The 24,712-nt window shown below is 43.5% G+C and overlaps 1 protein-coding gene across 5 annotated transcripts in view; it reads right to left on the bottom strand.

Annotated features, from left to right (window-relative positions):
* Nucleotides 1-336: 336 nt before the first annotated feature.
* Nucleotides 337-24,712, bottom strand: part of gtdc1 (glycosyltransferase-like domain containing 1) — a 52,769-nt gene continuing 28,393 nt past the window's right edge. For 2 of the 5 annotated variants that reach the window (XM_010879951.4, XM_020055102.2), the window contains exons 5-11: nucleotides 12,551-12,667; nucleotides 12,111-12,356; nucleotides 6,889-6,998; nucleotides 5,471-5,615; nucleotides 2,964-3,034; nucleotides 2,589-2,680; nucleotides 337-494 (exon numbers count right to left, since the gene is read on the bottom strand). In XM_010879951.4, coding sequence (XP_010878253.1) covers nucleotides 411-494; nucleotides 2,589-2,680; nucleotides 2,964-3,034; nucleotides 5,471-5,615; nucleotides 6,889-6,998; nucleotides 12,111-12,356; nucleotides 12,551-12,667 — 865 coding nt within the window. In that variant the 3' untranslated portion in view covers nucleotides 337-410. The remainder of the gene's footprint in view (nucleotides 495-2,588; nucleotides 2,681-2,963; nucleotides 3,035-5,470; nucleotides 5,616-6,888; nucleotides 6,999-12,110; nucleotides 12,357-12,550; nucleotides 12,668-24,712) is intronic. The other 3 variants (XM_010879952.4, XR_002198015.2, XM_020055103.2) reach the window with 3 other exon arrangements.

Below are 24,712 nucleotides of genomic sequence, written 5' to 3'. Positions count from 1 at the left end.
CTCCGTGTCAGGCAGCTATGACGACGGCCCTTGAAATTCTCCCTCCCTCGCGGAGATGCAGACTTTCCATCAACCATTAAATCCATCTCATTCCGCCACTAATCGGCTAAAGTGAGTGTGCCCATTTCTTAACAGATCTGTGGAGGCGGGAAGCTGCTGCCTGACTCGCCTTGTCCCGGGCCCTGTTTCGGTTGTCTGTCTGTCAGTCGTGCAGTCTGTTGGTCGGTCTGTCAGTCGGTCAGTTTGTCAGTGTGTCAGTCAGTCAGTCGGTCTATAAGTCAATCAGTCGGTCAGTGAGTCAATCGGTTTGTCAGTCAGTCGGTCAGTCAGTCAATCGGTCAGTCAGTTGGTCAGTCAGTCAGACAGTCGGTCTGTCAGTGAGTCAATCGGTTTGTCAGTTGGTCTGTCAGTCAGGGAAGGTGGTCTTCTTGACTTGCCAGCAGACTCTTGTAGTCCTCTTTCAAAGCAGCCCAGGAAAAGGAAAGGGTGTCAACCTACAGTATAATACAGAGAGACAAATTAATGGCAGGAATAAGTTCTGTGTCAACTGTCCTACAGCTGAAAACCAGGGAGAAAGGCAGAGAGAAATCCAGGGTGAAAACCAGGGAGAAAGGCAGGGAGAAAGGCAGGGGGAAAACCAGGGAGAAAGGCAGGGGGAAAACCAGGGAGAAAGGCAGGGGGAAAACCAGGTAGAAAGGCAGGGTGAAAACCGGGGAGAAAGGCAGGGGGAAAACCGGGGAGAAAGGCAGGGGGAAAACCGGGGAGAAAGGCAGGGGGAAAACCAGAGGAGAAAGGCAGGGTGAAAACCAGGGAAAGGCAGGGTGAAAACCAGGGAGAAAACCAGGAAGAAAGGCAGGGTGAAAACCAGGGAGAAAACCAGGAAGAAAGGCAGGGTGAAAACCAGGGAGAAAACCAGGAAGAAAGGCAGGGGGAAAACCAGGTAGAAAGGCAGGGTGAAAACCGGGGAGAAAGGCAGGGGGAAAACCGGGGAGAAAGGCAGGGGGAAAACCAGGGAGAAAGGCAGGGTGAAAACCAGGGAGAAAGGCAGGGTGAAAACCAGGGAGAAAGGCAGGGTGAAAACCAGGGAGAAAACCAGGAAGAAAGGCAGGGTGAAAACCAGGGAGAAAACCAGGAAGAAAGGCAGAGAGAAATCCAGGGTGAAAACCAGGGAGAAAACCAGGGAGAAAGGCAGGGGGAAAACCAGGGAGAAAGGCAGGGGGAAAACCAGGGAGAAAGGCAGAGAGAAATCCAGGGTGAAAACCAGGGAGAAAACCAGGGAGAAAGGCAGGGGGAAAACCAGGGAGAAAGGCAGGGGGAAAACCAGGTAGAAAGGCAGGGTGAAAACCGGGGAGAAAGGCAGGGGGAAAACCGGGGAGAAAGGCAGGGGGAAAACCGGGGAGAAAGGCAGGGGGAAAACCAGGGAGAAAGGCAGGGTGAAAACCAGGGAGAAAGGCAGGGTGAAAACCAGGGAGAAAGCCAGGGTGAAAACCAGGGAGAAAACCAGGAAGAAAGGCAGGGTGAAAACCAGGGAGAAAACCAGGAAGAAAGGCAGGGTGAAAACCAGGGAGAAAACCAGGAAGAAAGGCAGGGGGAAAACCAGGTAGAAAGGCAGGGTGAAAACCGGGGAGAAAGGCAGGGGGAAAACCGGGGAGAAAGGCAGGGGGAAAACCAGGGAGAAAGGCAGGGTGAAAACCAGGGAGAAAGGCAGGGTGAAAACCAGGGAGAAAGGCAGGGTGAAAACCAGGGAGAAATCCAGGGTGAAAACCAGGGAGAAAACCAGGGAGAAAGGCAGGGGGAAAACCAGGGAGAAAGGCAGGGGGAAAACCAGGTAGAAAGGCAGGGTGAAAACCGGGGAGAAAGGCAGGGGGAAAACCGGGGAGAAAGGCAGGGGGAAAACCGGGGAGAAAGGCAGGGTGAAAACCAGGGAGAAAGGCAGGGTGAAAACCAGGGAGAAAGGCAGGGTGAAAACCAGGGAGAAAACCAGGAAGAAAGGCAGGGTGAAAACCAGGGAGAAAACCAGGAAGAAAGGCAGGGTGAAAACCAGGGAGAAAACCAGGAAGAAAGGCAGGGTGAAGGCTTGGTTCAACAATACACCATTAAGACAACAGTTCCATGTGGAAGCGTTTTAAAAATAAAGCAATGGGATCAGCGCCTCTGTTTGACTTTGCAGAACAGTGTTATAAAACATGATCAGGGGTCAGACATCAAGTAATAAATTGGATACAGATAACTAAAAGAAAAGCCTAAATAAATGACAGTAAAGTAGACATGTTCGCTAAGTGGTAAGCTCAAATGAGTTTTCTAATGTTATTTTTATGATATTATTTATTTTTCACTTTGAATAAGATACGTTTCGTGGCGATACCATTCACTCTAGTCATTCTGAACGCAGAAACTGGTCTACAGTTGAAGCCTTGGTCCGAACTACAGTATGGGATATTATAATCCTTTCTGTCTTAACCTTGTACTGCTGAACCTAGAGAGAACAGTGAGGAAGGGGAACATTACAGAAGGAACAATGGTCAGCTGAATGAAACATATTTGTATGTTAGCTAAACACCTTCTTGTCGTGTCAAACTGTTAATTACCTTTATGTGATGTCTCCTCACCACATCTGGCCTCTTACAGAGCCCCTGTAGTTTCTTACAGAGCTGCTCTGGTGTGGAGTACAGATATTCTGCTGTAAGGTGAAAAAATACATCTCATGAAAACCTCCAAAGCACAGGGTGGATACCGCTAACTTTTTATTATTAAATATACATAATCTGAACTGGGAGAGGTTTTACATAATTCAACTAGTATTCTTTTTAAAGACATCATTTATGCAAATTTAAAAAAGCACATCTGTGTTATTCAAAATCAGGTACATCAGTTTAGTTAACTGTAGCTATGTCTTCACTATTCTATCTTGGCTATATAGTGTATTTAAGAGTTACAACACATTTCTATTTGTGTAATATTACATGGAAATATTTCAGGATACACCAAAGCCTTGGGGCACAGTGGATAGCAGCCACAATGAACAGCTTCTATCCTGCAAAACAAAATGGCATCATTTAGCTAAAAGCATTGGTTTAAATACAACTAGTAATACAGTGTGAAACTATTTGGGCACCGGTTTTATTATATCATTATTGTATCAGAAATCCATTTGCTGTATTCTGGTCTTGCCAAAGATGGACAAAAGTTGGTTTGCTCTTTCCCCAAAATTGGAAAGTGAACACAATATCTGCCACTAATAATTGTATGAGCTGAACAGCAATGTCAAAATGGGTCACATTGTGTCTTTGTTAACATCGGTTTCTTTTCATTCAAAATTTAGAATAAATGAAGTCCCCCAGACTAGCTGGGTAAATCCAGGGGAAAGAAAGCATCTGTAGCTAGCAATACAGTGGAACTCATCCCATTCTAAAATGGGGAGAGAAAAGCCCCTCTTTCAGTGAACCCATCAATAATAACTCCCATTATACGCAATGTTACAGGATGTTAAAAACCATCACAAAAGAGAGGACCTAAAATCCATCCAAATGGTTCAAATGCGAATAACTTATTTGTAAAACGTTAATCTCCTGAAATAGCTAAGAGATAGAAAAGACATCTGAATCAGAATGGCCGACAGAACCCCTCCACATTTTTACTGAACTTACCAGAACCACGCTGACCCCAAAGTGTGCAAACCCACCGATTTAAATATTTTGTAGAATGTGGATCAATATTTGATGACTCCTCAATCTCACTCCTTTCCATCAATTTAGTACACCATTCCTCATGCAACAGACATACATTTTTAAACATGGGATTAGTTATTGGGAGTTTAATTTCATGTTAGGGCAGAAATGACTGGCAAAAGATCCTCACACGTACAGCACAGACCTATGCGATAACAGCACTATGTGCTACATTGTAACATTTTACAACTATGTAACAACTGATCCTTACAGCTACATAATAACTAGGTGTTTACAGACCATTCAATGATGAGCTTTAAAACACAAATTTGGGTAATTATTTCATCCCAGCACGTTTGATAGGCAACACTTTCTTCCTGAACAACAGGGGTTAAATTTGTAACTCCTTTTTGGCACCATATGAAAGTGGTTTACACTTTCTAATGGTCTAATAGACCTGTCTGCATTCCAAAGAATAGCATAGCATAGCTAAACTAATTCCAAGGTAGCAAAACGATAGCCCCTCGGTATATGACAGCAACATCTATGAAACCGATTATTAAGGTCAGTTCCGTTTCAGTGGTGTAATTGTAATGTGTAAGCGTGCAAATGGTTATCAGGCTTTCCATCTCAAATATAATTAGCTGATAATTTTGCTGGGCTAAATGACTTCCTCACTGCAGGGCATGAATAGGCGTCTGCTCACATAGCCAGCCTATAATTAATCAGATTAGGCCAAATTCCACAATAATGAGGATGAAACACATTGGTGACACCTCTGTCAGGCAAAATGAATGGACTGCCCTTTTTGTTTATTGTGTTCTCCAGAAGCCTCTATATCTGTCCATTCCAAAGAGAAAAAACAAATTTTCCTGTTTTCAGTACTTCATGTATGTATGTATGTATTTAATAGCTCTTCCAAATCCCTTACTAACTTGATCGGTTTTTGAACGGAACTCTCCTTTCAATTGGGAGAAGGAGAACACAATAAAACCATCCTTCACCTGAGCATCTCTCTTGGGAGAACCCAGTGTTGATATTCATCCATTCAACATGTTTGTTTTTCTGTTGTCCAAAACACACACACACACACGCATGCACACACAAACACACACATAAACACACACACACACACGCATACACACAGCTCCTTCACCACCATCACCACCACAAGGTTCACTATCAATAGAGCTTAGTGGGTGGTCTGGTGTGTCTCAGATCCCCCTGGTTTGGATCAAAGGAAAAGGAAAACATCATTGTACAAGACTCCCCCAGAGGGACATCCCTTCTCAAACTCAGGACAGTCTTTTTCACTAGAATAATTAGCACATGGCTTCATTATTGCACAGCCAGGCTCCTAACGTGTTTTCCCCACTGTTTCCGAGACAGACTCCCATACTGATTGCAAGTGGCAACACTTAGCGTACTACATGGTGTCTATTCCATGGACATATCTTCGAGATCCGACTCGGTCTATGTCTTTATGCCTTCGCCACATGTACAGACTGGTGTTCTCCAAGATCGCGATCCCTCTCTTCACAGAAATAGAAGGAACCGTCTGGCAGGGTCGCCCGCTCTGCATGGCCGTAGCCAGGATCTGATGAAACCCCTTCAAAATGGACAGGCCCGGGGACAGAAGCCATGGTCATCTGATCAGTTAACATCGCTGCATGCTGACTACCTGCCTGGAGGTGATGTGCTGTTTTCGAGAGCTTGGCTCGTGGAGGCATGACAGGCCAGGGGTGTAGATTTGATTCCCATGCTCACGTACCTAATTCAAACCAACCAGGAGAGTAACTTACATGGCCACGCCAAAGAACTCGTGTTTGGCAGTGGAGACCACCACATCTGCCTCGCACAGCACTCGGAGGTAGTCCTCTTTACTAGGCACAAACCCCCAGTGGAGGATGTGGGCGTCCAGGTCTGTTCTGGCCTCTGCAAATATGGCTGAATTTCAAAGGAGAAGATATATATAAAGAGAGTAAAGCCAGTGAGAGAAGAGAAAGGTAGAGAGAAAGGTAGGCAGTAACAGAGAGAGAGAGAAGTGGAGTTAGTTTGATAAAGAGAAAGAGTGAGAGACAAAAGGGGAGTGAATGAGTGAGGGAAGAGAAACTGATGTCTATTATTCACAATAACCATCTTTGTTGTTTGTATGAATGAGATCAAATAGCATTATTTCATATGCTTTCATTTGATTGTGTTCAATGCCAGAGTAGACTGATCGGCTTTGACCAGTCGTTCACTTCGCGAACTCATTATAACCGATTAGATTCCCCCCAAAAATGCTTGAGATTAATAGAGGGTGAATGGGAACAAAAAATAATGCAAAAAAATGCATGTCATTGAAAAGCCATCTGTCCGTGACATTTTGGATTTATAATGAGATCCACGCTGCTATTTTCTCATAAAACACTGATGAAATCTGGACAGTTGGAACCAGAAACTGTTTAGAAGAGCAGGTCAGTGTGACAGGGAATGGACTGAATCCAACAACCCAGAGGAAAATACATAAGGGGGACATTTAACATCCCACACAAAACAAAGGTCAGAACTAGAGCGCATGTATAAACTGGACTAACTATGATATACAATCTGAGGTCGGGCAAAACAGGTGAGGGTTGAACATAGTCAATACTTTGAACCTATTAAGAAAATCAAAGATGATTAAAATTGTTCTAATGCGATTGCCTTCCAAGCAAACATAAATATAATTACTGAATATGAGAAATTTACTGTCCCTCTTTCCATTGGTTTATGCTCCTATAAAAGTTTACATCCCAATATAAGAGAGTGTGTTTCCTGTAAGCATGTATTTGCTTCCAGCCATAGAGGAATGCTGCAAATTAATTTAATTAACATTGGTCTGTGAATACATTGGAGTGTCGCAAAGTCATTATAGCATCATCATCGAGTAATGGGGAGAGGATTTGATCAATTAACAACTGTCCTGAGGGCTCGTCAGATGACCTTAACCCTGCACTTACTCAAATGACCAATTACACTGAAAACCATAACGCTTCCACAAAACGCCCTGGGTGCACAGACAAAAACGACAGTCATGAACCGTCTAGAACTTTACACTCACCTAAGAAAAGTTTTCAAATGACGTTTTAAAAACACTCACTGCCTTAAAAACAAGTGAACTCCCTTAACCAGAGCCCAACAAATGGTTCTCTAGTAAAGCATGTGTGTCTGTGAATGAGTCAGTGTGTTTCTGTACCTGGCACATCGGTGAAGGTCTCCCCCAGGACGGACACTTGAAAGCCCAGGCCTCTCTCTTTCAGCTTCAGCAGTGTCTTGAAGAAGAGCTCCGGGTCTTTGTCATGTTCCCTTCAACCCCCAAACACAAACAGAATTCAGGGTCTTTTGATGGTGCTGCGTACACACACACACACACTACCTCAAAACCTCACACACTGACACGACACGCTCTGGTGTGTGCTGGGCTCCCGAAGGCTTATGCCTCCCAGTACAATTTTTCTATGTGATTTATTCACAGAACACACACACACACAGAGGTCATACCAGGTTATACAAGGCAAGGCGGCAGCTAGAAACACATAAAGATCATAGAATTCTCTAGAGGGCACTTGACTGTGATACGGGAGCGGTGTGCCGTGTGCCAGGTGGAAGCCTTAACAAGCTGACAGAGACGGAGATCCCCGTTGGCTCTCGGAGAGACGCAGCCAGTCATCCTTGATGTGTTCGGGGGCGTAGGAGGCCCTGCTCCCAGATTACACAGGTGCTGTGCTCAGCTGTGGCGCAGATGCCACGCCGTGCTGTGGCCTGTCACTCACCTCCGTGCTAATCCGAAGGAGGGAGTGGAGAGTACGGTCAACTGAGTGAATGGGACTGTGCGCTCGTTATCATTAACGAGCCCCCAACGCTTAGCTCGCGTCTCCCTTTAGTGATTCCAGAAACAGCGAAATCGGTGGATCGGTGGAGGTTAATGACGCAAATGTGTTAAGAGGGTAGGCTTGACACCTTATTAGCGCGCTGTCCTTTACTGTTTGTCGGTGACAGGATCGGAAGGAAACAATGAAGGATGGACACATGCACGAGGCGTTTGACCCTTTCTACTCTCTATCTCTCTCTATCTATTCCTCATGAATCTATAGGAGGGGGGTCAGTGTGTCTGCTTGAAACCACCACGTTGCCACTGGGAAGTGGTGGCCAGTAGGGGGCACTCTTCGGTCTGGTATGTAAAGCCCTTTAGGCCCTGGGGCAAAGGGACACTGACCTCATTGACCTGCGAAGGGTGACATCCCCTGGGTGTGACGTTATTATGTAGCTCCTGGACGTCTCTAGTCACTAAACCTCCGGTGGTACCGACTTCAACCAAGAGCAGGGTTGACTTGGTTGGAATTTCCAACGTACCCCGCTATCATGTACCTGTAATGTGGGGCTTTCAGTCGTCGCTGCAGCTTCAAATGTAAGCTGTCTGGTATTCCGCTGTAAAATGGCTCCCGCACATGGCCGCAGAAACGGAAGCGACGGTATACATTAACGTTGGTTCAAGGTTGAGCTTCTGGGACTCGCCTCCCTCAAAGCAGCTCAATAAACACCGCCAGTAACACCCCACGTTAAATTTCCTCACCAACAGAATTACATTCATCGACTAGGTGATGTGCTTATATAACATTTTTGTCATGTTCAGTTGCTCCAAAATGGAAGGATTTGTTTAACAGTGGATAGCGTGTGAAGGTCAAACGCCTTCTACAAAGCAGGAGAATTCAGACAGAGCCCTCCTAATGCTACCTCTATGGGATCTCCTTAGGTGAGGTATTATAGCAGCTTATTTCCTCTCATATTCATTGGCTTCCCCTGTGGATAAAAGCTAATTCCCTTATTTCCTACCCTTTTTAACTCCTTACGCAAAGCATGAATCCCTATTCCCCCATTACAGATAGAGGAGGACAAGGCGTAAATGAGCCCGTGATAACACCGCTCTGTGCACGAACATCCCCCTCTGTAGGAAAATGACTGTTAATTAATGTGTGGGATGTTACTGTCAGGAAGAGCCTCTCTAGCCACCCCTTTCTGCTTCTGTCTCTCTCTCAAACACACATACGCATGCACGCAACACACACACACACGCACACACATACACACACACAGAGACAGACACACACCTCGGCGGCGTATCGCAGTGCAAGCCCTGACTCCCCACTGATGACCTAGATCTGTTAATGAGGACCGTTAACCCCCAGCGACAGTCAACGAGCTGTCATCCCACTGATTAGAGGGAGAGTGACAAACAAAGGCTATGTGGCATCTTCTTCACATAAACAGCCGCACTGCCAATGCACACCACTAATCTGCCGCTGCTGTAGCACATCAAGGTTGTTCTCCGAGGTACAGCCGGGACTCCGATACTTCAACCGGGCTCCCAAATTCCCATTAGGTAATATGAAAAACATCCACAAAGAACCTGCTGAGTAGGACAGCGGTAGCCCCTCGACCTCAACCCTTCTCATCCCTCCCAGGTTCACAGCTCCCACCGCCAGCCGCCCTGGCCCTCCGCTCGTCCTCCACGGGTCCTATGTGGCGCGTTATCACCCCGGTGACCTCGCAGACGGATGCAGATGAAGCCGGCTGGAATGATCAAGTGAAAAGTGTGTTGGGTTACGTACTACCCAGAGAAACCTCATTAATATGCATCACGTAGCGGCAAAAAAGAAAATAAGATCCTCTCATTTAGAAATCTGTGATTAAATATTCTGCTTTATGTTGCACCCAAGAGGTGCGTTTTAAAATTCAAATACTATTTACTCCGATGCACAATGTGAAACGAGCCCAATCACCAGAAACCAAAAGACTGTGCACTAATTAAGGGGACACTTGAAAGACAAAGAGTTGGTTGTTGAAGATAGATTAAGACAGACCAAGATGTGGTAGGAGAGCAACGAGGACAGGGTTCCATTCAAAGGCCTGACAACGTGCTCCTCTGTAGATAGTGGTGATTTCCAAATAATATGTCTAAGAGAACTACAAAGGCTTTCTTAAAATATAACTTCAACTTTGAGTAACAGTCCGTGTCTTCACACATAAACACATGATTTCTCCAGAGCCTGCTGTCTACTGCAATGTACTGGACCCTACATGACATCATCCTAAAGGATTATAAGGAGCTGTGCTCACTAGGTGTGGTCCCCTGTACTCATGAGCGTCATTATTAGTATTGCTGTATTTGTATTTAAACCGGGTGAGTCTCATCGAGACTAAACATCTATTTTCCGAGAGAGGACCTGTTGTTCTGTGTACAATACGGTACGCTAAATAATTGATGACGGTACAGCCTCACGAAAAACACACTGTACTGAATGGCGATTAAAAGAAAATGACAACGAACAAGATGAGATCATGCCCACGTTTTAACGCTCATTTTCTGGCCCTACGTTAGTTTTGTCCAAGGTCAGGGTGGTGGACAGACGCCGTGCCGGGAGAAATCCCAGGACAGGAGGAGCACTTGGTGACCAGCGGCCCGGGCCGGACTGGCACCAGTGGAAAAACAAGATATACACTGAGGTGCCTTGGTGACATCAGGTTAGCCCCTCTCGTATAATAATCAGGAATCAAGAATATCACCATCATACTGCGTAATATTTAAAGGGGTCTCACACCTCCGCCATGTGTCTCTTCTTGATGCCCTGCTGTTTGATGTCTCAGCGGAGTGCATAAGCACGTCTACACGTCTTAATTGCTTTGACTTTATTTATTTTTTGCAATCAGAAATATCCCAGGAGGACAATCCTCTTGAGGTAAAAGCTGATCCTGATCAACTTTAGATGGGGCTAAAGCCCCTGGATGAGGAGACTTAACCGCCCTGGTCTCTGCTCCTCTCCTGTCGCCTGGATATTATCATGGCTACCGTGGCGCCCGGCCATCTTCACCTGTAAACAGCTGTCCTGTCGTCAGCGCGGGGCTGAGTGGGCTCTGATCCCCCTGGCATGGCCTGGTAGCCCCATCCACTGACTGCAATAAGACATTCCTGTAATCTGAGGATGAACGCCTATCCAGGCCACACACAGATTAACAATCCGCAACCAATGATGAGCACAAAAAAGTGAGGGCAGCGAGAATGAGAGAGAGAGAGAAAGAAAGAAAGAGAGAGAGAAAGAGAGACAGCGAGAGAGACAGCGAGAGAGACAGCGAGAGAGAGAGAGAGAGAGAGAAAGAGGGAGATAGAGAGTGGGGGAAAAAATTAGGAGAATGAAATGGAACAAACTGCGAGCAGCTTCAATCGTGGAGATTATCTGGGCTGCTCTCTCACTTTCCTCCCTCCCCCTCTCTCGCTCACTGTAAATCCTAATTTAGCCCAGAATAAAGCCAGCGTTTATGAAGGCTGGATGTTGGGAGCGATAATCCATCTGTGTTTTGCTCAGTTTAGAGGAGATTACATGATGGGTGCTTTTGTTACTGATATAAGAGTAGGTGAAAAACAGACACCCGACCGATGCAAACAGACAGTAGGGAGATCAGAGGATGGCGAGGGATGATGCCGACAATGGCGGATCGCGGCGCCAATGAGAAACTACAGCACCGGTGGTCTTTGCGGTTGTTAATCTGATTTACTGACATGTTTTGGTGAGGAAACCAAGTCGTGCTGCCGAATGGAGGACCGAGTCAGAGTACAAAAATGTGAATCCACAGAAAGACGAGTGCCTTTCCTTTCCAGCACATATGAGGCTGAGATGGAGAAAGTGTTTGCCAAAAAAGAGGCCTATACACTTATGTGAAAAGATAGTCAGGCTGTCATGAAAAAATTTTTAAACACTAACCCACACAGAATGTGTTGATACATCCTATAACTGCTATTGAAAAGGCATTTATAAATTGTGTTTATATATACCGTTTCAATAGATTTTTGGGTAACATTTCAAGGCTGAAGCCTGTTAGCAGAGCATACTTGAAATGTCAGAAAAATACCTGAAACAATCTTCAAAAACATCTTAAAAGCTTAAACCCAAAACACAACAACAATATCTAGATAATTGTTTCTTCCTTTTCACGATGTGTGCTGCCTATTTTGTGCCATTAGTTTGTTGTCAAACAACAACCTTGACCATCAAACGCTAACCACATTCAGCAGGATTGCTACGTACATTTGTTCCTGTCCTGTCGGCATTTCTGGGTCGTTTTGTTTCCATAATAGGACTACAACATGATCTTTGGATTACACTTTGCGTGACTGCTTGTCATGCCATTCGATGCCAGGAGCAGCAAACACACCAAAGCAATCAAGGTAACAACCCATTTGGTCCAAACATGTTGGTTGTTTTTGAACATTGTGACAGGTGTTTTGATATGCTAACACACTAGCCTTCACGTTAGGTAGAAAACAAAAATAAGTAAAAAACATAGTAATCTCTGGTTAGCAATGAACATTCACTATGTGTGTTTTGTGTATATGTCAAGTGTATAGACGATGAGGCATCTCACCACCTATGAGGCCAGACGATATGTAGAGGCCTAACATGGCCCTCTTCTCTTTCTCCATCCCTCTCTTCCTTCCCCTTCACAGCTCCCCCAGGCCCGGCCTCAATCTGCCTGGTGCCTTCCTTGTGATCCAGCAGGCTATCCTCTGGGTCTTGGCTCAGGCATGGAGCAATGGGAGCCGGAGGGGAGTGGTGACTGAGAAGTCCTTCATTTTCCTCTTCTACTGGACATAGCAGCTCTTCAGGCCTGCTGGGATTATATTACAACAACTCATGAAGGAAAACGTACTGCACCGCTTCCGAATGTGACGTGAATACGGTATTGAAGGATGCTCGACGATGATTCTACAGTATACCAATAAGGAGACATTTCTCATAGCTTACAGCCTCAGACTACTTGCTATTCAGCTATATTTCAGTGGGTGGACATTAGTATTGTATTACCTCTGAGCCTCTGGCCTGCCTGGAGATGGTGGTTGACCCTGTGAGACCTGCGGAGCTCGGAGGTCATCAACACAAGACTCATCTGGCCTGTCATGGAGCTTCGGTTCACGGAGTTGTCTGGGGGATACAAAAGACACACTTCTAAAGACATTGTTTAAATGAATTCACCTATGCGTGTGCCCATGCACCCCCCCACCACAAACACACACACACACGTTTGTATGGCTATCCTAATGGGGTCCAGAAAATAGAAATTGCATGTTCCCTTGCCCTAATTTTAACCCTAAACCTAACCCTAACCTCAATAAAGTAACATTTATGCCTAAACCTTACCTAGATGTAATGCCTAACCTTAACCCTAAACTTAACCAACAAACGCCTGGACCTTAAAGAAACCCCAATTCTAACTCTAAAATGAATTGTATGTTTTACCCTAAACCCTGAGCTGGAAATGTACTTTTGCCTCATGGTTTTACTATACTCATTTGGTCCCCATGACTATAGATAGACCTAAAACACACACACACACACACACACAATTTCAATTTCACAGAAATCTAACAAGAGAAGTTAATCTCTCCAAAGAACTGTATCCATCTCGGGATGGTTTGTGTCGTGAAACAAAACGATCACCATGAAAACAAACTGAGGAGGATCTCCCAACGCTACCGAAATCCACAGCTCTCTTCATCGGGTTGCTTTGCTCGGAGAGGGGAGACTTGGATGAGGAAGAGAGCAAGCACGGAAAGATGCTGATGTCATTGACGAAGGAATGGGAAACACATTTAAAGTGCTGGCACTAAGGCAAGTGTTCGTGGCTAGGGTGAATTTATGAAGCCAGAATCTGCTGCTTTGCATGACAGAGTGGCAAGGGTCTTGTTACCTCGAGTCAATGTAGAGATTCAGTCTCCTTGCTACTTCAGTAGAAGACCACAGAGCCCTGACCAAGATTAGGTCAATAAGTATTTAGTCAACAATTCCTGCTTGTCATTGGCTTTATGAATATCTTTCATTTTGCAGTGGTTGAGACAGACAAAAATAAACTATATCAAAGCATATTGCCCACAAAGTTGGACTTTCTTAGCAATACCTGGACGACATTATCCAGCAACTGTTACAGGAAATACTCTCAGCCTATCCTGAATTTCATTAAAATCTTGTTACTGACAATAAAACAATTCTGTGGTAAGAATGACATCACTGTGTGACGAATCTCCGCTGACAGATTTAGCAACATTACCATAAGATGTTGATTGTGTTTATGGCCCTTCTTTGCTATTTCTGGAAAGGTAATCTGCAATTAAATAAACAGGGTTGTGGTAGCGATAGGCTACAGTATATAGTTCCAATGCACTTTATTGGGTAAAACCAGTTTCCTAATGTCAACTCCCTTTAGTAATCTACCTCAAGCACTACTGTATTTCACATAATGAAGCCTCTCTTTGTAGAAAGAGTACAGGGTGATAATTTTGCCTTAGGTGTGGGACAATTAGCATAAAGAATGCATGAAAACATATGGCTAAGCTAGAGGACAAATGTTAAGCGCTGTCCATCTAGCAGTGCACTTGGGTAATAAGAATCTATGAGGCCTTTCTTTTCATTGTGCCGTTGAAACCATGCGGCCAGACATTCCCTTGACAAGCCATTGACAAAACCGACAAAGTAGGATGGAGTGGGCAGATGGATGTATTACCCAACAGATATGGACACAGGATCCTCTCTAGTACACGGCGGGACTATGGAGCTGACAAGGAGGCCCATGTGGTTAGGTATGACCAATGACGCTGCCTCACAGCCCCCCGGGAGCATTTCATTCGATAATCCATTAAAAAAATTGGATGAAGAGGTTTTCACTAGGGGCAATAAAAACGCAGCTGTATCTACCGGCATAAAGAGAGGGAGAGGCAAAGAGAGAGGGGAAAAGAGGGCGAGCGAGAGGTACTTAGAGAGAATACCGCCAATTAGCTTATTTATAAATCAACAGCAATTTCTGTGATGACTTTACCTCTGCATTTGATTAAATGTGAAAGGATGAAGGGGGGAGTCAAAGTAAAAAATCATTTGATCTAATTTCCTTTATTGGCAATAATCACAAGTGTCTCTCCCACCGGGTAATGAAAAACGGCAGTGATCTTGAGCCACGGTAAAACTGCTCTTGTCTGGGGAGAGAGGAGAATGGAAGCCTCTGGCCTATACACTCACACAGTAGCCATAAACAGGCTACATACAGGACTTAACACAGAACCACCCATGAAGAACCCACCTAAAGAAGGCCAAAGAATTTGATCAGCACACGTAGCCCCCACCCCAAAACATTTTTTGTTTATTTACACCCACTTCCTTTTTACTATTTTTTAAGGTGGTCGAAGAAGAGTCCTGCTCTTCCTCCTCAGGATCAATCTGACATGACCAAGTAAAGAGTGGGTGGCCAGAGTAGGGCAGAGTACAGAACAGGAAACCACCCAAATGTTTGGCATTGAGGTTACTGTCCTGAGGGCATCACTTCAAAACAATCTCATCAACATAATCCTCAAAACCAGAATAGCCATTTAGCCCAGCTGATAGTGGCATGAAGGGAGGGGCAGCCAGCCACTATAGCTGCTCCAGAGGCAGCCAGAGAGCACCGAGAGAAGCCTCAGCCTCCGAATGGTCAGAGCAGGTCATTAAAGCACATTAAGATCTACATTAAAGTCATTATGAGGCTGGCGAGGCTGACCCTTTAGTCAAAAGCTATCGGTGCAGTCCACTCCGCAGCACTCCTATGAGGGACACTGGTCCACTTGATGTGGCGTCGCCATCAGAGACTGTGGTCGAAGCCCGGGGCCCAGGGGGGGAATTCCCAACGAGTGTTTCTGACTTCAGCAGGAATTAAGATGCAAGGAAGGCAAGCGAGGAAGACGTTTTGGCCTACGGTGTAATGCACGGCTTGTGCCGCATCGCTCGGAGCCTGATAGGCACAAAAGTCAGGACATTAGAAGGCTTTTGCTGTGGTTATTGTGGAACAATTATGACATTATGTAATATGTATATGGCTTGCAGAATGTCACATCGGGAACAAGCAGCTTAAACCAGAGACAGAAGCCCAGACATCTGCTGTTGAGCGCAGATCGGACGGTAATACCCTCTGATACACCAAATATGACCTATACGCTTGTTTTTCAACCAGGTTGACAATCTGACCTGAAGATCCTCATGTTATATGCCCATGTGAGCGTTTGATTTGCTGTCAAAAGCACAGATGCGATATGAAAGTTCTGTGATGCATTGCAAACAGGAGAGGAAAAAAAAAATGGATGGATCATTCAGAGGCATGAACTGACCCCCGTTATTTCCAACATATTTCACTAGGTTGGAACACAGAATAACATTCGTGACATGCAAGTAGCATTCATTCCAGCAGACAATAAATAATTATGTTCCAATTAAAACACTCCATGTGCACCATTATGCCTTGCTTTGTGGACAGACCTGTCATGGCTAAATGCTTGTCTTTTTTATTTTTTCGAAAGGCATGGGGTATAAATCCCATTATTTTTTTATGCTGGAAATACATTCAGCAAGCGTTCAGCGTCAGAGAAGAGGGATGGAACAATCAGTCTAGTTGTAATCAATGAAACCAGTTCGATTCCCAGAATGATGTTGTTTTTCCCGTAGCCTCAGGCTGAAACAATATGCTGGGTTCAATTTATTAATGCTGAGGCTTAGCTGAGAGCTATAGAAACATTTTAGCATTGGTTCAAAGCTGACATAATGGGGCAACATATATGATTTGGAGGATTTTATAAATGAACTTTCAGTGGTTGTGTATTTAAATTATTAAATAGTTAAGCAGTAAGTCTACATTTATCCTATCAATATTAAATACAGTCTAGTAATGTATTGCAGATGTATCGTTGGCAGAACAGTAATAGGCTATAATCCACATGGCATTGATCATTTTTATATTTAGGTTAGGACTCATTTGCCAGGATGCTGTCTAAAGACACAATAGATAGTAACATCAGTGAGCAGATAAGGTGTAATCAATAACTCTGGTCCATAACTATGGCCTCCTTAAAATTATCTGATAGGAAACACTTCAGGGAAACCAGCAATAAATTAACTCAGGCAATCAGGAAAGCAAAGGCATCATATTACAAACAGCAACTTGCTGACTATGTCTCTGACCCAATAAAGTTCTGTAACACTACACATTTCAGGGAAAATCAAAACTCATCCCTTTAGCTGCATATAACATTAAAATTGAGAAACACTGCCATCATTGAGTTGAGCTCTTCAGCTATTACTTCATGAAGGCTGGCTATTCAATCTGCCTCGCCCAATCCTGCTACTAGGGAAAAAGGACCCTGCCACCCTCCTGGTAAACATCTTATCATCAACAACTGAAATCACACAAGATTGAAAAGCTGCAGCCATTATTCCACTATTGCAAGTGAAAAGCAAGATCCCAGTTATTATAGGCCTACTTAAATCTTGCCCAGCCAGTCCAATGTTTTTAATGTGTGGTCAGCAGTTAACTCACAAGTTTTCATCCCATTGTTTTCACTGCAGTGTAGTCAGGTTTCAGAGCTGGCCAAGAGTGTACCTCCACAGCAATAAAATGCCAAAACAACATCATATCTACTTTAGAAACAAGCACATTTGTTTACACCTACAAATCCTTGGTAAATGGCTAGACTGTTCACTGTCATTTAAAAATTATATCATCCACCTTGAGCCAAAATATACAGTAAATGCAGAATTGGCATCTTATTTACACTGTTAAATATACCCTTCTAAAGGTATCTTAATTAACAGATATGCCCTCAAACAGCTTCTCAAAACATTTGATGAAAATCACCACAGTACCATTTACTGTGTCACCAGCACCTTGTACCACTCCATACTGTTTAACTGGCCATCACTACATTCACAACATCAGAAGGACAAGTTATTTTTAGGCAATCCTGTCTCTCCCTCAGCTCACTCAACATCTGTTACTCCAATATTAACCTGGGTGCCGAGGGAAATCTCCCACTGGTCACTCCTAAAACCCACACCTCCTTTGACCATCATTCTTTTAGTACTCCGCCCTCGACACGGCATGTGGAAAGTATTCAGACCCCTTGTCTTTACAGACGTAATTGTATTACATATTACAATCTACACACAATACCCCACAATTACAAAGCAAATACAAGTTGCTAGAAAATATGTGCCAATTTTTGCAAATAAAAAATCGCATGTACATAAATATTGAGACCATTTATTCAGTACTTTGTAGAAGCGCCTTTCACAGTGATCACAGGTTGGAGTCTTCTTGGATATGACTCTAGCAGCTGTTCACCTGGTTTTGGGTTTCTCAGATTTGTCCTTATAAACCCACTAAAGCTGTCAGATTGGATCGGGTATGATGGCTAACTGCCATCTTCTGTACCTGTCAAGGCTTTGGCTGGGCCATTCAAGGACTTTCACAAACAGTCCTGCATCAAAATAATGTGAACCTTACAGGGATGGTCATTTTTGTATAAAATGTTGAACTCCGTATCTAAACCCAATTAATAATACACACATACAACATAAAGGACACAAACTAAAATATATATTTTCATTGTTTATTTAACAAAAGTGGTTTGTTTATATATTGAGTGAGGTTTTAGGGGTGTCTGGCATATTTTGCCTGATTCAGATCCCACCACAGCATCTCGGTGGGATTAAGGTCAGGACTTTGACTTGGCCAATCCGAAACACAAATCGTCTTCTCCTGAGCCATTCTTTGGTAGATTTGCTTGAATGCTTGGGGTAGTTTTCTTGTTGGAAGACCCATTTTTGGCCCAGCTTTAGCTCAGACAGATTTCCTGATGCTCTGTTAGTGGAGTCTTGATGGTTCCAAACTTCTTCCATTCCACAATGATGGAGCCCAATGTGCTCCCAGGGACTTTCAATGCTATAAAAATGTTCTTAATAACCTCCCCACATCTACTAGACAATTCTCAAAGATCTCCAGAGATTTTCTTGGACTTCATGGCTGGGTTTTTCCTCTGGAACCTGTTATAGACAGGTGTGTGCCTTTCTAAACAATGTGTAATGAACTGAATGTGCTACAGGTGGACTCCAATCAAGTTCTAGAGACATCTCCATTATGATTAAGGACACAGGATGCATCTGAGCTCAATTTCAAGTGTCATAGCAAAGGGTCTAAACCATTAAATCTATTTCTTTGTTACATATGTTATATTTTATGTGAATTATATATCTGCGGCAAGGCATTTTAATGGACACACACCACTTGTTGGTCAACGCACATATTTATACAGATCTAGAATTTTCATGTAAAACTCAACAAAAGGATGGAAACCCAGCCTTGGAAAGTTATATTTTGTTACACATAAAATCAGCTCATAAAAAAAGAAACCTTGCAAACACACTGCAGACTAGCCATATGCCAAATGTAGGAAATATTAGTTGATCATTTTTGATAACCTCAATCAGCTTCGGCTGAGGCAATCAACTTTAGTTAGGAGATTATTGCATTATGTAGCTTGTTTTGAAAACACCAGTTTTTCTTGATTATGTCACCACTGAACAGATGCCAACGTGTGTTAGCTAAAGTTCGGTATTAAGGACACATCACCAATGCAGGGTTTGATCCTTAATTCGTTCCTATTCATCACGGTTAGCTCCCCTGAACTTCAAAGGAACCATATGGACCCAATTGTGGTCGTTCCTGGCACACGAGCGACTGGAAGGCATGGCACTACCGTACCTCCAGTTTTGTTGTGAAGTGTACGATACTTTTGCCTGAGTTCTAATTGCACATGAACTGTACTGTACTAGAGTGAACTAAATGTGACTTTTGGGTGGGATAAAGGGAAGGCAGAAGATGAAAGGATGGGGAGTTGGAAGATAGAAGAGGATTAAGGAAAATGAGGTGACGACAAGTCAGGCAAATAGAAAAAGGTGCCCGTGGACCAACTGACCGACAGCTGTTTTCATCATGTCAGCAATGAGATTAAAACTGTGTGGTTTGATTAGGAGAGCTAGGCCTCCCCCTGCTTCCCCTTCATCAGCCCCTAAACTCCCCTCCTCCCCCTATCCTTCCCTTCCCACCACCCTTGCAGGCAGGGGGACCGCCAGTTGGTGACTAGAGAGTAATCAAAGAGGAGATTGGAGGATGAATGTTGGGTCTTCTGAGGATGACAGGCTCAGGAGCCAAATGGTGAAACTGGAATTGACCCCTGCGGGGCAGGGCAGAGTGGGCCTGGCTGGCTGGCGAGGTTTGGAGAGATTCATCTCGTTGTCTTATTCGTTATCTAGCCAAAACGGTGTCATGATCAAAACATATTTTTTGAAATGTGTGTGGTACATCTGTACTTGTACATGTTTGGACATTACAGGACAGAACAATAATGTACAGTAAAGCAAACATAAGAGTCTTGTGGATTTAGGGAAATCTTTTGAAATTTTTAGGATTCCCCAAATCCTTCTGGAAACTGCAAGTTAGGCAAACTAATTGTAAGTGCATTATTTTACCTATTATTTGATTAAAATGGCAGTATGCTGAAGAATAGTCTAAGAACTACACATTCCTCTTTTGCTATTTGCTATTAAATGGCCAGATGCAATATTAAAGGGAAATTACATTTTAAAATGATTTTCTGCTGTAGGGGAGAGAAGAATGTAAACATAAATACCTGCTTTTTATTTTATAATACAAATCCATAAAATAGTGCATAGATTAATACAAATGCATGGATATCCCAGTGAGCACAATTGGATCAATAATCAGAGTAAAAGTTGCCAACCAGGCACTTCCAAGAAAAGGCAGTCTCTTGAAACTCAAACAGGGAGACGACTTCTTGTATTAAACAAGACAAATTTACTAGTATTGCATTAAAGCACTAACAAATAAATACAAAACATACATAGCATTACAAGTTGGCCCTGCCTGTAAAAAGGATATGGCAATTTTGATGTGGGAATGTGATTCTGTTACTACTGTACAAGACTTTACTTTCAAGATATTACATTTACGTGTCCGGAAAAAGTATTTCCACTCTTGGATTTTTTGCGTATCTTTAGTACTGAATGTTGTCAGCAACATTTGTGGGTTTTTGTGCATGAACTCATTAACTCATTAAATCATTTTAAGCCCTGACAAAAAATCTGTTGGGTTCAGGTCTGGATATCAGGCCATTCCAAAAAAAATTCTTGTTCTTCAACCATTTTAATGTTGACTTACTTGGATCGTGTGTTTTGGATCTTGGTCTGTCTACATGACCCAGCCACACATCAGCTCAGGGTTGGATGGCCTGACATTCTCCTGTAGAATTATCTGATACAGAGATGAATACATGTCTTCCTCAATGATGGCACATTGTCCAGGCTCTGATGAAGCAAATCATCCCCAAACCATGACACTGTTAATGTTGTTACGTAAAAAGTTTTACTTTTGACTTATCTGTTCATAGAACATTGTTCCACAACTTGTTCTGAGGCAAGAGAGGCCAGCAGATTCCTGGATGTTGTTCTAGGTTATTTTGTGACTTCTTGGATGATTTTCACTTTGTGCAAAGACTTCTGCAGGACAGACCCTCCTGGGGAGATTCAGAACTGTCCAAAACATCTCCCATTATGGGGACAATATGTGGCAGACTGTAGTTCTGTAGTTCAGACTGTAGTTTAGGAACTTATTTTGATCATGGCTTTAGAACCTGTGTGCTGCCAGATTTATTTATAAGGCAAGGACCACAGTTAGTCATATTTATATTGGACATCAAGCCTAAAAATCCCTTTCATTGAGTTGAATTAACTAGGGAGGGCAATAAGGTTCACACCTGAAGAATGCATGTTTAATTACCTTGCAGAAACACACAAAAAAGAAACAAGCCTCTAACTTGTGTTATTTTTCTCTCAGACACCCTCTATAATATAACTATACCTATATATTATCTGACAAAATTGTCAAAAGTATTAGGGATACAACAATATATAAGGCAGCAATCACTATAGGCAAAATGTAATAATGGGTATTAGCTGATTGCTATAAATTTGGCCAATTCAGACTGACTGTGATTTCATCTGAATAGGTATCTTATATGCTCCATTATTTTATATTCTGAAGTAAATTGTCCTATTGTGTTATAATTTTTTTCTCTGTTGCAGAGAAGTTTATTACCTTATTCACTACAATTATATCCAAGCATTGTATAATAAACAATTGCACAATGAGAACCTATTCATTGTAATATCACTTATGCATTTTCCATTCATTATCAGACTATTTTTGTTTTCTTTTTTTTAAACATACACTGCTCAAAAGAATAAAGGGAACACAAATCACACAGTCTCAATGAAGGAAACATATTAGAGATTAAAATATTTACTGTACATTGTATAATTCGTTAAGAACAAAATAACGTAACTACGGACAATGTAAACCAAATGACCATCCGTGGGCTGTATTCAAACTCATACTGAAAATCAAAGTAAACAACTGAAATCACAGGCTGTTCCAACTAGCGTGAATTTCTTCACCACAACTCATAATGTGACTCAGTAGTGTGTATGACTACTGATGGGATGGCGGCTGGTGCCCTGGGGGATCTCCTCCCAGACCTGGATCAGGCCATCAGTGAGGTCTTGGACAGTCTTTGGCGCTACTTAGTGGCATTGGATGCGCCAATACATAATGCCTCAGAGAGCCAGTCAATGTCATCGATGCTCAATTGGATTCAGGTCTGGGGAACGAGAGGGCCAGTCAATGGCATCAATGCCTTCGTCATCCAGGAACTGCCTGCACACTCTGGCCACATGGGGACCGAGCATTGTCCTGCACCAGGAGGAACCCAGGGCCCAGTGCACCAGTGTAAGATCTGACGATGGGTCTGAGGATTTCATCCCGGTACCTAACAGCATGTGGAGGTATGTGTGATCCTCCAAGGATATGCCACCCTAGACCATCAATGACCCATGCCAAACAGTCAAGCTGGATGATGTTGCAGGCAGGAAAACGTTCACCACGGCGTTTCCAGACTCTTATCTGTGAAGAGAATGGGGCACCAATGGCGGACCTGCCAATTCTGATTCTCTGATGAATACCAACTGAGCTGCACGGTGCTGGGCTGTGAGCACAGGTCCCACTAGAGGACATCAGGCCCTCATGCCACAGTCATCTAATCTATTTCTGACAGTTTGGTCAGAAACATGCACACCAGTAGCCTGATGAAGGTCATTTTGTAGGGCTCTGGCAGTGCTCCTCCTGCACAAAGGAGCAGATACCGGTCCTGCTGCTGGGTTGATACACTTCTACGGCCCTGTCCGGATCTCCTCATGTAACAGCCCGTCTCCTGGCATCCCCTCCATGCTCTTGGGACTGTACTTTGAGACACTGCAAACCTTCTTGTGACAGGACATATGCCATCCTGAAGGAGCTGGACTACCTGTGCAACCTGAATGGGCTGCAGGTACCACCATATGCTACCAGTAGTGATAAGGACACTAGCAAAATACAAAACTAGAGAAGAATTAGTCAGAAAGGATAAGGAGAGAGCAACTGTCTGCAACCACCACCCGCAAAACCATTCCCTTTTTGGGGGTTGTCTTGCAGTCAAGTTGCTCGTCATGTTCACAGACGACACCACACTGGTAGGCCTGATCAGTGGCAATGACAAGTCAGCCTACAGGGAGCAGGTCAAAAGCATGGTGCATTGACAACAATCTGGCCTTGAATGCAAAGAAAACCAAGGAGCTCATTGTGGATTACAGGAAGTCTAAAGGCTGCACTCACGCCCCAGTTTTCATTGAGGGCACTGAGGTGGAGAGTGTGTCTAGCTTCAAATTCCTGGGTGTCCACATCTCCGAGGACTTCTCCTGGACCCTCAACCCTGCTCAAAAAGGCACAGCAGCGCCTGTACTTTTTGAGGAGTCTGAAGAAAGCCTGCCTGTCATCTAAGATCCTTGTGATCTTTTACCGCTGCAAAATTGAGAGCTTTCTGACAAACTATGACACAGTGTGGTTTAGCGGCTGCTACGTAGCCGACCGGAAGGCCCTGCCATGGGTGGTGAAAACTGCCAAGCACAGTGTTTCAGAAGTTTGAAAGAATTGAAAACCAACTTGATTTGTCTAACATAGCTAGCTTACATCAGCTAGGGTATCTAATGTAGATTAGCCTGCCAGTTAAACTTAATGTTCCAGTTTCACATACAGATGAGGCCTAGTATAGGACTAAAACAACAAGCTCAATGGAGTTTTCCTAACCCCAACTTAATTTCTTTGTCCCACACTAGGCTTAACCAGTGCCTGCGAAACTGGCTCAATATGAAATAAAAGGGAACATGGATGCTGATATGCAGTGCAGCACATACTGAAGTTAGTAACTAGCTAGCTAACAACAATAGCTTTTCCAAAGGAGCTGCCTCTTATTTTGGAAGCGCTAACCAAGCGGTTTGTATCAGAACAGGTGGAAGTGACACTATATCACACTGCATTTCACACTGCAGTGATTGGTTGAGGTTATTTTCTCCCCTCTCAAGCAAAAATGTGATAATTTATGTTTTCACTTGTTGATATACTGTAAGTGTACTTTATACTTTTTTATTGCTGGCACTAATTTCTGCAAAAAGTCTTGTTGATCGCTATTAAACTCTCAGGGTAAATAGGCCCAACAAAACCTAAACTATTTACACTTCTGTCTTTAGCTTAAGTGACCACACTTGTACTTGGCCATCTAAATTTATCAATTTGATAGATATTTTTCAATTATTGAAAAATGATCACCCTGCTTTTCCAATGTTAAATAAATTCCAAACATGAATCAGTCCTGGTGTCTGTGTACACCACACCTGTTTCACAGTCTCCCCTTCTTAAGCTCGACCCAGACAGCTCTGCTTCGCCTTTCAGAATTCCTCTGCTGTTCCATGGCTTTAATGTTTTCAATTAGTCCCTAGAGTCCCACGGCTAAACAGCTTCACCAAGCCTCACTGAGGCACGTGGCAACAAATGCCATCAGATGTCCATGATATAGAAATCCTTCAACACTCCTTGGGGATGTTTGCACTTCACAGGTTCTCTGTGTTGGACCACAATTTCTATATGTTCTTAGACACTAATAAGAAACCAAATGCAAACTGATTTACCACTATCACGCACACAGTATCTACCCAAAAGTCTAGCTGTGTCTC

Source organism: Esox lucius, chromosome 16, assembly GCF_011004845.1.
Source record: "Esox lucius isolate fEsoLuc1 chromosome 16, fEsoLuc1.pri, whole genome shotgun sequence".
In the NCBI taxonomy this organism is placed as follows: domain Eukaryota; kingdom Metazoa; phylum Chordata; class Actinopteri; order Esociformes; family Esocidae; genus Esox; species Esox lucius.
Note: the sequence above shows the minus strand (reverse complement) of the source record. Positions and strands in the feature narration are given on the sequence as shown.